Raw genomic sequence first — 11,817 nt, forward strand, 5'->3', positions numbered from 1 at the left:
CCCAACGGCGCTGATCATCAGAACGGCGAACGACGATTCCGGCCATTCAGGGGCCACATTTCCCGCGTTTAAATGCGCGGGGTGCAGCGAGCACAGAATTCTTTAGGGCTGCGAAGAAACTGACCAGCCACACATATTAAGCGCCAGAGTCGTCATGACCAGCGGTGCAGAACAGCTCAAGCTGTAGTGCCGGGCATCTAAGTGAGGCGAAGGAGCTTGTGGTGGCCAGTGGGACGGGTTTCCAAAGTTGCGCTCTACATATCAAGTGCCCATTAAGAAAACGAGCGGTTTGTTTCAAAGTGTCCATTATTTGTAATGTCTACCCATCTACTACGAGAGAAACCCCTGAACCGCCGCCCACAGCGAGTGGAAAGATCGGAGTTCAACTGCTGTTCTTCGGTAGACATTTGGTACAAGCCAGTACACTGTTAAAAACGAGTGCAAAGGCCTTCATGCAAAAAGCGCGATTGCTAAAAGCTTGCTTCTTCGGTTGAAAGTTTAGCCCTGTTTACCGATGGAAACTGTCGTCACTCTCAAACCGGGGAGTTTTGTTTAAGCCTAATTTGAGCCCTTGCGGGGAGGGCTCTGTTTTGTTTTCACATCTGGCGCAGAGCAATTTTTTTGTTTGCCTTAGGCTGCGATGTTGTGAGTTTTGAGGCATGACTGCGCTGTCGAGGGGTGCCGCTTTTATCGGCGGCTCTCCAAAGTATTCATTTTGCACCGGGCAAAGTGCCGTGTTCCTCTCATGCTAGCTCGACCTCACCACCAGCAGGGGCACATGAACGACATGAACTTGCCTCTTTGCTTGGCGCTATCTCGGCATCAGCGACTGTTGCTGATTAGAGCACCTTCGTTGAGGCCTCCTGTATTGCCAATCGCTCTTCTGTTACCAGAAAATCGTGAATCAAGCCGTTTGCCGCTCCTCTCTCCAGTTGTATCCGGCCAGCGAACGTGCTCCCTTGCATTAGCTGCCAAAAAGTACTATTTTTTTCTCTCGCGTAACAAACGCTCTCTGTTCTTTTGCGGTACAGTCTGCAACTGATTATGGTGAGTGGCAGAAGTCGCCCTGTTTTGAGCGCCGAAACAACTGGGTGAAGGATTGGAGACATGGATGTTTGGAGGGCCTTGAGTTCAAATATCTGAAAAATAAAGGAATACTTAAAACACTGTATGTCGAGTTTTAGAGATTGTTTATACCTCACTCGACGGGACGAAGAGTTTTTGAGAATGCTCCGCATGGAATCCAAGACCCAGTAGAAACCACGCCTCGGCAAAAAGGGCTTCTCTGTTCAACCTGTCATGTCATGGATTTGAGCAACTTGTTGCGGTTAGGCTTCTCCGTGGGTGTTGTGAGTTGTGTTAAAATGAATTCTAGCTTAGCTCTATTTGGACGGCGGTATAAGTCACTGCGGGCCACATAGACGCAGGTTTAAGATAAATGTTGTTAACTATGCTCTCAAGCGTGGAAGGCGTGCTAAAGAGTGCATTTCTGAAGAGTGTAAATCTTCGAACAATCATATCATGACATATACTAGAGTTAGAACTTGGAACACACTAGTGCGACACAATAGTTGAATAGTTAGAGAAAGTGTAGACACTAACGCGCTTCAGTTAGTACCTTATTGAAGATGCTTTCGTTGTGGATTGAACACCTGTCCAACATGCACGTAATCTTTCTGGCGTTCGCTGAGTAGAGTATTTATGCACTAACCTCCGTGTCGTGAACTTGAGTTTTGTTCACATCGTTAGGTTGAGAGCTGCACGGATATTTCTCGTCTGTAGACATTTTCACACAGTTGCAGAACTGTGGACAATAATTTTCAGCTGAAGCATGCGCAAACAAGTTTGATATTTTATATGAGCACCGCTAGCCACCAGAGGGGTTTTATCTCTAGAGAAAAAAAATGTCGAGTCTTTAGAACTTCGAATTTCGCATGTTTAGAGAATCTTCGGGCAGTAGTGTCTCAGACAGCGGCTGGTACGAAAGAAAGTACAGCAGGTGAATGCCTCATCTTTATATAATTCAGCGACTTTCAGTCTATATCGGTGCACATATGCGTTTGCGGCTGGGTATATATGTGCTAGATACTTCTACCTCATTTCCGGAAGCCCACTAACGATTCTTTTTCGCCATAGGGGAGAGCTTTGAAGAATGGAAAGGGAGGAAATGGAGACTGAGACTTGGGGGAGGCCCGTTATGTGGTAACCTAAGAAATGCTATTCGTTCAACGGCCCCAGTACAAAAGCGTAAAAATAAAAGAGCAAAAATCTGGTGAGCGTATTCCATCGCGTCTGAGAGGGCCGCGGTGAGATCTTGTTCCCTCAGGGCCTCGCTGCCACACGCGGTGCTCCGCATCTTCCTGTGCTTCACGATACGCCTTTATGCGTGTGCACTTGTTCGCGGTGCTGCTTCTGCACTTTCTTTCATGATACAGCTCTGAGACTTGTTGTTTTCCGCGACATGCATTTATCAGTTTGGTTGCGCACTTTCACACACTCGCATAAGGCATAAAATATAAATGGATGCCGAGCTCGCGTAGAGTGTGGAAGCCCTCTGACATCGCGCTTTCTTCCGCTACAAGCTTGAACGTATTGGTCCTTGTGGCGATGAAGGCTGTGGTTGGAAAAGTTCGTTGACCTTGTAATGACCCTTCTGTCAGTAATTGGACGTTTTAGTCACTTGAGCGCAGGTAAAAAAAGTACTTATTTCCGACATGTGGAAAGAGAGCGCGCGGAGGGAGCCAGCAAAACAGTGAAGAAGCGGGTGCGATTCCGGCGTTATCGGTGAAGGTGAACTGCCGGCGAAGACGTCACAGTACGCGGACAGTAGAGTATTCTTAATAGATATCTGCCTGAGAACGTAAGGCTTAAAAGTAGCGGACATGGCACTGCTTGCCAAACTAATTTGTAAAGCCCGAAAATCAATCGCAGAATTTTCATGTTCGAACCTCATTGCAGCTGCCTACACTGGAAGAGGGGAATAAGAAAAGAGAAAGGCGCAGAGGATTATCGCACATGGCTTCCTCTGATCCTTCCATTTACTTGAGGTGCCAACTCAAGAGTGAAACCCCTCCGGTGTGCTCTGTTGAGTGTCACCACTCTTTCAAGCTGGTGCTTTCTGTTACCAGACCGAGCTCGGAGAGGATATAGAGGGTTGCGCCATTCTTACTGTAAAAAATATAATTGCAAAAGAAGAAAAAAAAAAACACCGGATTGATGGCCTGTGAGGAGAGTTGGTGCGCGTGTGCTATCTTTTTCTTTCGTATGTTATCATCGTTGGGCCGAAGTACTTTCAAAGATCACTGTCGTACGCAAGTAGAAGGCTACTCTAACACTGGTGCCGTCGACGTTGACATCGTGTAGTTCTCGAGACCTTTTGTATTAGGGCGCTTGCTCTTCACACTAATATCCTTGCTTTTTGATTCTTTTCTCTGCCGTTCTTTCTGTGTTCTGCATAGAGGCCGGGGCAACAAGCCAGCGGCTTCCGCGGCCCTCCAAGGTGCAAACTACTCTTACGATTCGATAAGCAGTGTTTATGCAGCGTACACCTAGAACACTCACTGAGGAAGGTGCTGTTGTTGCTAACGACGTCGGCTAGTGTCTCTAGAGTAGAAGCATTATGGCTTAATGACGAATTTCAACTGCACTTCTCACATGTTCCGCGTAGGATGGTCAGATTGCGGGGTGTAATAGTTACAGCAAGGTTGACAGGGTATGACCGTCTATAGAAGGAGAGAAGTGTGCTTAGGTGCTGGGAAGTCCCTAGGGCCGTGCCACGATTTCTTCTAAAGGCAGAATAAGAGCTTGAGAATTTGTACAGTCTGATCACAAAATTGTTGACACGTTATTTCGTGTCCCTTAATCGCTCTCCTGTCAATCGCTGCATCGTTGCCTCATTAGGTCTTCAGTTGAAGAATTAAAAATGCTTTTTTCACAGTGTGTTTCTTGTGTACGTCAGGAGGTCGGAATGTGTGTGTTTCACGAAACAACCACAGACGCGGAACCACCTGGATGTTTTTTCAGTGCGAAAACGTACAAGATTGACGTGCCCTTAAGGGTGATTATTTCAGAGAATGGGGCGTGGCAGAAGTGTGTGGCCTTGTTTCTTCAGGAAAAGCTAAATCTGCTAAGCACTGACGACCCCTTGTGGTTAAGAACTCAGAAGAAGCATTACACTTTGTTTCATCCCATCCCGACAAGAGACTTCACGCCTTTTCAATAGATGTTTAAGACTTGTACTACTCACTGCCGCATGCTTCTTCACTAGAATATGTTCAAGACAGCATCGACCACTTCGGTGTTGTCCCCTTCCAAAATGATGCCGGGGTTTCATGTAGCGTCTTTCTTGAACTTTTGCGGTTAACCTGAAAAATACTTTTACTTACTGGAACAACGAACCCTTCCTACAAAAGAAAGGTGTATATATTGGCTCCTGTATAGCAACGATGCTCAGCGATCTGTTTTAAGCTACCCTGATAGAGCCCTCCAGCGGTACTTGGAGGGTTCAAAGGTTTTTAAAGTGTTTAGATTTGTGGATGACTTTTTAGTTTTTATTGACTGTGACCAGAACTCCCTTCAACACGAAGCTAGCCAGATTTTAGTAGCCTTCTAGAATAATCTCAGCCCACTAAAACTAACCCATGAACTACCATGTGACGAGGAAATCCGCTTCCTCGATACTAACTTTTCACTCACCGACAACCGCGTTTGCTGGAGCTACGAATCTCGCGGCAATAAACCCCTCTTAGCTTTCAGCTCCGCCCACTCTAAGCTGGTAAAGCGAGGAGTGATTGCACTTTGTTTCAGAAACGCATTGACGAAATCTTTCCACCACTGCATGTCCCGTAGTTTCCACAAACAAGTGAACCGGTTATCCACCGCTGGCTACCCGGTTCCACTTCAGGTCTCGGTAGCAGAACGCGTCCTTAGGAACCTGAACGGTCGTGACAAAATCGCAAGTAAGTCTAGTGAAAGAAAAAAAGGTTGCTGTGCTCCCTTACGTGCACACTGTTTCCAACAACCTGAAAAAGATAGCGCAGAAAGCAGATGTGAGAGTTGTATTCACGGCCCCTAACAAGCTAAACAAGCTTTCCAAGCTAAGAGAGAGAGAGAAAACTTTATTTACAGAGGAATTCGGGGCACGCCCCAGGGTCCCCGCACGACCCCACTGCACTCAAGTGTTTATGTTCCGAAGGTCCATAACACTGGCAGCACGGCCGGTGGCGATGGTCTGCACGGCCGGGTCCTCCGAGCGCAGCAGGGTCTCCCAGTCCTCCCAGGTCTTGAGGTTCTCTAGGTCCCGCGGGGGAGGGTCCGCCGGGCAGAGGGAAAGGATGTGGAGGGAAGAAGCAAAGGGTTCTGGGCATAGGGCGCAAGCAGGAGTGGGGAAGGAGGGATGATAGTGGGTTAGGGTAAGGGGCGAGGGGAGAGTATGTGTTTGTAATCTGCGCCAGAGTGTTGCGTGTCTGTTATCTAGGGAGGGGTGGGGCGGGGGGTAGAGCTGGCGAGAGGCTCTGTATGCCTGGGTCAGCTCACAGAATGAGTGCATGCGATCCTTCGTGAATCCCCGATCCGAGGCCACCTGAGCCCGGTTTAAAGAACCTCGGGCTAAAAGGTTGGCGGCCTCGTTTCCGGGATTCCCGGAGTGCGCGGGCACCCATATCAGCTCCACTTGGCGGGGCGGGGGGGCATCGGGCGAGTCCAGTATGCCAACAGCAGGGACATGGACTCGGCCTCGAGCAAAATTTAGAATCGTAGTTTTAGAATCGCTTAAAATGTACCGGGCTTCCGTGCGGGTTATAGCAAGGGCAATGGCGGCTTCCTCTGCAGCCTCTGGGGACGTGTCTGGAGGGAGAGGTAGTGTGAGGAGGGCGGATAAAGAGGAGTCCACCACAGCTGCTGTCGCTTCATCACCCGTGCAGGCAGCGTCCACCCACACGGCGTCCGGCTGGGGGCCGTACGCTCGATGGAGTGCCTTCGCACGGGCTTTGCGGCGCTGCTCATTGTGGGACGGGTGCATATTCCTCGGGAGCGGCCTGATGAGGAGCTCTCGGTGAATGGATCGTGGGATGGCGAGGAGGGTTGGGTCGTTGGCCGGTATTTTGATTCCGAGGGTGTCCAGGATATACCGACCTGTGGAGGTTTGTGTGAGCCTGATGTATTGGGCCTGTCGGTGGGCCTCCACCAGTTCCCCGATCGTATTGTGGAGGCCCAGGCCTAGTAATCTGTCTGTGGGTGTGTTGAGGGGAAGGTGAAGTGCTACCTTGAATGCCTTGCGAATCAAAGCATCCAAAGCGTTTCTGTCATGTTTGGATAGGTGTAAGTATGGGGTAGTGTACAGCACACGGCTGAGGACAAAGGCATGAATGAGGCGACATAGGTCGCGCTCCTTCATGCCTCTATGACGTCCAGAAACCCTGCGGATGAGGTGCGATATCGCGCCTACAACCTGCTTGAGTTTCTTCAGGGTAGTGGTGTTTTTGCCATCGTTCTGGATGTGCAGGCCCAATACACGGAGGGTTCCAACCTCAGGTACCGGGTCACCATTCAGTTCAATGGCAATGGGGGAGCGGGGGCAGCGGTGGTTTTTAGCCCGGATGAGGAAGAGTTCGGACTTCTCTGGGGAGCAAGACAGTCCGATGGTCCGTGCGTAATTTTGGGTGAGGGTGGCTGCTTCCTGTAAGGTGTTCTCTATGTCTCCGTCACTGCCGTGAGTGGTCCACAGGGTGATATCGTCGGCATAAAGAGTGTGCTTCAGGTGGGGAATAGTGGCCAATTTTCGGGCGAGGGGGATGAGGGTAATGTTAAAGAGAAAGGGGGAAAGGACGGACCCTTGAGGGGTGCCGATACTCTGAAGAGTGTAGGAGGGGGAAGACAGAGGGCCGAAGTGTATCTCAGCCGTGCGGTCAGTGAGGAATGCTTGAATGTAGGCATACGTGCGCACACCCACATTCAAGGGGGATAGAGCAGTCATGATCGCCTGATGTTCAATGCGATCAAAAGCTTTGGAGAGATCCAAAGCTAAGACTGCCTTGGTGTGACCCGGAAGAAGCGGGTCGAAAATGTCGTGTGAGAGTTGCAGCATAGCGTCCTGTGCGGATAGATGGGGGCGAAATCCTACCATGCTATGCGGGTAAAGATTGTTGTCCGCCATGTGACTTGTGAGTCTCGCTAACACAACATGCTCTAGGAGCTTCCCAAGGCATGAGGTTAGCGAAATAGGGCGAAGGTTTTGAAGTGTAAGTGGTTTGTTGGGTTTAGGTATGAATATTACCTTCGCGTGGCGCCAGGACTGCGGGAGGTTACCCTCCCTCCAGCACTGGTTGAAGTATTTCGTAATGTGGGTGATCGATTGGTCATCCAGATTACGGAGCATGGAGTTTGTGATTTGGTCTGCACCAGGTGCGGAGTTGGCACGGAGAGTCAGGAGGGCCGCTCTGACTTCCGTCTCCGTGATGTCGGTGTCGAGTGTTGGATTTGCTTGTCCTGTTTAGTGCGGTAGAGGTATGGGGCCGCCTGGAGATGTGTACATTGTTTGAAGTGTGTCAGAAGGGTGTCGGGATCGTCAATGTGTTCATGTGTGAGGCGTGTCACGTGGTGCTGTGTTGCTGATTTTGTGCGCGTGGGGTCAATGAGGTGTCGGAGGAGTTGCCATGCGCGTTTGCTGGACAGGTTTCCGGCGATGCCGTCACATATCTGTCCCCAGTTGGATCGGCAGAGCTCCTCAGAGTGCTGTTGGATTTGTGTCTGCAGCGCGGCCAGCCGCTTCTTAAGCGTTCTGTTGTGTTTGTTGCCTTTCCAGCGTTCTAGGATGCTGTGATAAGCCTCCCAGAGGTGGGCTAGGCGTGTGTCAAGGGTAGGTGTTTCGGTTCTAGTTTCAATGTCTCGCGTGTTGTGGTGAACGTCATGCTTGAGTGACTGCACCCATTCGTCGATGTCTGCGATGGGAGTGTCTGGGAGGGCGGTGCGTACAGCGCGAAAGGCATCCCAGTTAATGAGTTTGTGTGTCGTATTTGCGTGACGGGATGTTTTGTACGGGACAGTGATTTGTATAATGTAATGATCACTGCCCAGTGTATGTTGTGTTCTGTTCCAGGTAACGCCGCGGATACAGCGGCTCAGCGTCAGGTCCGGACTGGTGTCCATGCTGACACTGTTGCCGATCCTCGTAGGCGTCTGAAACGTGTTGTGCACAGTGAGTTGGAGGTTCTGCAAGAGCAGCCAGAGCCTGCGACCTCGATGTGTCGTGGTTGTGTATCCCCAGTCAGTATGCTGACTGTTGAAGTCCCCACCGATGAGTAGGGGATGTTTCCCTGCTAGATGGTGTAGCTTTCGCAGAAGTGATTCTAGCGGGGCCATCGGCAGGGACGGGGGGTGGTATATGTTTGCTATAAATATAGAAGGAAGTGAATGTGTGTGATGTATAAGTTCTGTGATCACGCAGGGCGTCTCAGACGTGATGTGATGAGTTTTGTAGGTGAGGCTGCGGTGGATGAGTGTGGAGGCCCTGGGTGTGTTAGTGGTATCCGAGTGTGTAGATGTGTAGGAGGGGAGGGTTGCCCGGTGTGCAGTCTCCTGTAGAAGTAGTATGTGGGGCGTGGGTCTGATGGTGGGAAGGAGAAGTTGCAGAGGCGCGCGCTTTTCCCGGAAGCCGCGGCAGTTCCAAGTTAAAATGGGTAGATAATTAGTGTCCCCCCCCGCCATATTGGATGGTAGGGGGATTGAGGATGGAAGTAAGACGGGTGTCAATTGGTATGTGTGTCTCAGGATAGGTGGTTTGTGCTTGCGGAGGAAGGATGGGGGGAGTGGAGGGGGTTTGAAGTTGGGTGAAGCGATGGTTAAGATTATGTTCCAAAAGTTCCATCATCTTGGTAAGCATAGCGTCCATGCGCTGCTCAAGTTTTTCGGTGAGGGTGGCGGCAAGGTGACTGAATCTGACCTCGAGGCGTGCGTCTAACTCTTTTAGTTTGTGGTCAAATTTGGCTTCGAGTGCTGCTAATTTAGCGTCTATTTCTGAGGGTACGGGAGGGGGTGTGGCGTCTGTGGTGCGTTGTTTCTTTGCGGGAGGGGTGCTCGATGTGTCTGTGGATGATGGGGTCGAGTTAATGACAGCGGGTGCGGGTTTAGGGGGCATGGAGGGGGCGGGGGTGCTTAGGAGAGAGGAAAGGCGGCTTACCTCTTCACGCAAGGCCTTGAGCTCCTGGTCTCTCGGATCTGCCTGGGAGGACTGGGGTGGTGGGGGATGACGGGTAGCCTTGCCAGAAACGCGGTCTGCCCAGGTGAGACTCGTGGCGTTCTTGCTGCCATTCTGCCGGCTTGTAGAAGGCGACCGGGAAGTCGTCGAGCTGCGTCTGCTGGCTGTGCCTGGTTGATCGCAGCGGGAAAGCCGCGATGTATCTGGAGGAGAGAGAGCGTTCTTCGGGGACGCTAGTTTGCGGCCCCGTCCCTTGCAGTTCCCAGTGCCGGTCATATGAGGGCCGCCGCAGAGAATGCAGCTGGGGGTGCATGAGGGCACATCTTCCTTTGGGTGGGACTGCCCGCAGCGGGGGCACTTATGAGACCTTGGATGGACGCACACATCCGCCCGGTGACCTGGGACGCGGCAGTTCGTGCAGGCATCTATATGCCCGCGGTACGGTGTGCATCTGTGGAGGGCTCCTCCATAAAGAACTGCGCGTGGGACAGGTCCAGCCCGAAAAGTTATTAAGATGGAACGCGTGGAGCCCATTCGGCGGGCGTCCACGATGAGGGCGTCTGGGTTGCCGGTGAGCAGGTCTTGCAGGAGCTCTGACGGGGTCTCATTCCAATAAGCATTGGAGATGACTCCGCGTACTGCTCCGTCCGGCGGGGCTATGTAAGGTGCTACGGCGAATTGCTTGCCTTGGTGTGTGATGGTGTTCACCCGAACCAGAGCGATCGCGTCATCCTTTAGGGGCGTGCTTACGGTGCAGGTGTTGTTGACCGGGTGTACCCTGATTTGGGTACGCGCTGGCTCCTTAAGCTGGGACGCTGCTTGGAGGATGGCCTCTCGTAGTTGTCGGGGTGGAAGCAGGTCCAGCTGCAGCCCGCCTCGTGATCTAAAAACGATCTTGTAATCTGCAGCAGGAAGCGGTGGCTGCTGCCGCGAACGCTGCGCAGCTGTGCGCGTTGCTTGCAGGTGCACTGACTTTTCAAGGCATGGAGACTTGGGGGTACCGGTAGCAGAGGCTGCGCCCTCCTGCCGTCGGGTTGTTGAAAGGACGTCCTTGGAGCGGGCAGGCACACTAAGAATGTGCGTCCAGTCCCTTGGGTCGTAGTCGTTGGGGTTAAGAACCTCTCCCTGCACCTGCACCTCCATGATGGCGTCGGTGGCGGAAGCGTCCGTCGGAGTAGGCCTAGCTCCCAGCGGAGCGAGGCCTCGCTCAGGCGGAGAGGTCACAGAGAAGAAAGGGCCGTGGGTGCCCAAAAAATGGCGTAGGCGGGCCAAAAATTGATGGCGTGCAGCGCTCACATTGGCAGATCCGTGGGTGGTGAAATTTTGGCTGATGATGCTGGCGATTGGCGAATTCCGCTGTCTTTGTGCGGAGCCGATGTGGGGTGCGTCTGTACTACTTTTGCAAGCTAACGAAACCCTACTCTTCTGTCAAACAATTATGTGGTATCAAACACACAACAGCGTACGTGGACGGTGCAGACTGTGTTGTGTACTGCATCCCTCTATCTTGTGGCAAAAAGTATGTTGGGCAAACGGGCTGTTGTCTCAATGACCGGCTACGCCAGCACAACAACAACAATGTTAAACATTCCTGCGGAAGCAACCTAGCCATTCTCTGCAGTAAGTGCCGTAATTGTGCTCCATTGTTAAATCAGTGCCACATCATCGGACGTCGTCGTGATCAACTAACCCGAGAGATTATAGAAGCACAGAACATAGCATCACTGGGTAGCACTTGTGGAAGCTCACCGTCTATTTCATTGTCAAAAAAAGAACTTGCCTTCCTCAGGGTATCAACGTAATCGTGCACTTATCTTCTTGGTTCTGTTAGTCTCGGCAGCTATACTGTGTAAGCTTGCACGTGCAGTTTACTGCCGTGTCATAAAAGCGTTCGAGAACTGTTTAGTGCACTTGCGGTTTTACGAAATAAACGAAACGAAATAAACAGTTGGAAGTAGAGCTCGTCTCTGTGTGTTCCATCTGCGTCCTTGTTGTTTTAGCGCTTCAAAAAATGTCAAAACTGCACCAACTAGCCCGATCCGATACCCTTCTGAACCGCGGACGTAGTGCACATTTTGCTGCTTTACAGATTGTCAAATGCATTGCGGTTGCTACGTCGAGCAGAATGTTTATTTTGCATATCAAATACAGCGCATGGTATGTGGACGGCCAGCAGAATCAAAAGAACAGCAAAGAAACACGCTTTACACCCCTTCCAGTTGTCTCAGTATAAAGCTCAGTGTTGAGCCATAGAACCGCATATTGGTTCTGCTATATCTGTTACTTAAGGTATTTATTTCAATATATCTCTTGTAACTAATCATAGTGCAGGTATCCTCTTTTTTTTTCTGGTAGCTATTGAAATGGAACGCTTTCTGTTTGTTTACAGGCTCACCCAAGTGTGTTGGTGTTAGGTTCCTATTCCACAAACTGTATAGTCTAAATGTACAGAACTTGATATGCCCGCTTGTATGTTTTCTCACGTCTGATACAAGATCAGAAAGTATAAAAGAAAGGAAGATATGTTAACAGCACTCGTGCCTCCTTTGTACCCGACATATAGCAAAGAAACTGTGACAAGAAGAAACAGGGAAAAGAATGAAAGAGAATAAAAGCAGGGAAAC

At 50.8% G+C, this 11,817-nt stretch overlaps 1 protein-coding gene across 1 annotated transcript; it reads right to left on the minus strand.

Annotated features, from left to right (window-relative positions):
* Positions 1 to 6,574: 6,574 nt before the first annotated feature.
* LOC149371340 (uncharacterized) lies at positions 6,575 to 10,345 on the minus strand. The gene is made up of 2 exons (XM_089565417.1): positions 9,176 to 10,345; positions 6,575 to 9,081 (listed from the first exon to the last, which is right to left on the minus strand). Exons 1-2 carry the CDS (start codon positions 10,334 to 10,336, stop codon positions 9,007 to 9,009), a joined length of 1,236 nt encoding a protein of 411 aa, XP_089421543.1. The 5' UTR covers positions 10,337 to 10,345; the 3' UTR covers positions 6,575 to 9,006.
* Positions 10,346 to 11,817: the final 1,472 nt, after the last annotated feature.

Source organism: Amblyomma mixtum, chromosome 1, assembly GCF_055824585.1.
Source record: "Amblyomma mixtum isolate Tamu chromosome 1, ASM5582458v1, whole genome shotgun sequence".
Taxonomy (NCBI): Eukaryota; Metazoa; Arthropoda; class Arachnida; order Ixodida; family Ixodidae; genus Amblyomma; species Amblyomma mixtum.

Bases quoted from the DNA above. Each gene is read 5' to 3' on its own strand.
- LOC149371340 (XM_089565417.1), bottom strand. From the start codon at position 10,336: ATGGAGGTGCAGGTGCAGGGAGAGGTTCTTAACCCCAACGACTACGAC. The intron at 9,082-9,175 runs GTAAGCCGCCTT...CATCATCCACAG, and splicing joins TCAAGGCCTTGCGTGAAGAG to ACACATCGAGCACCCCTCCC.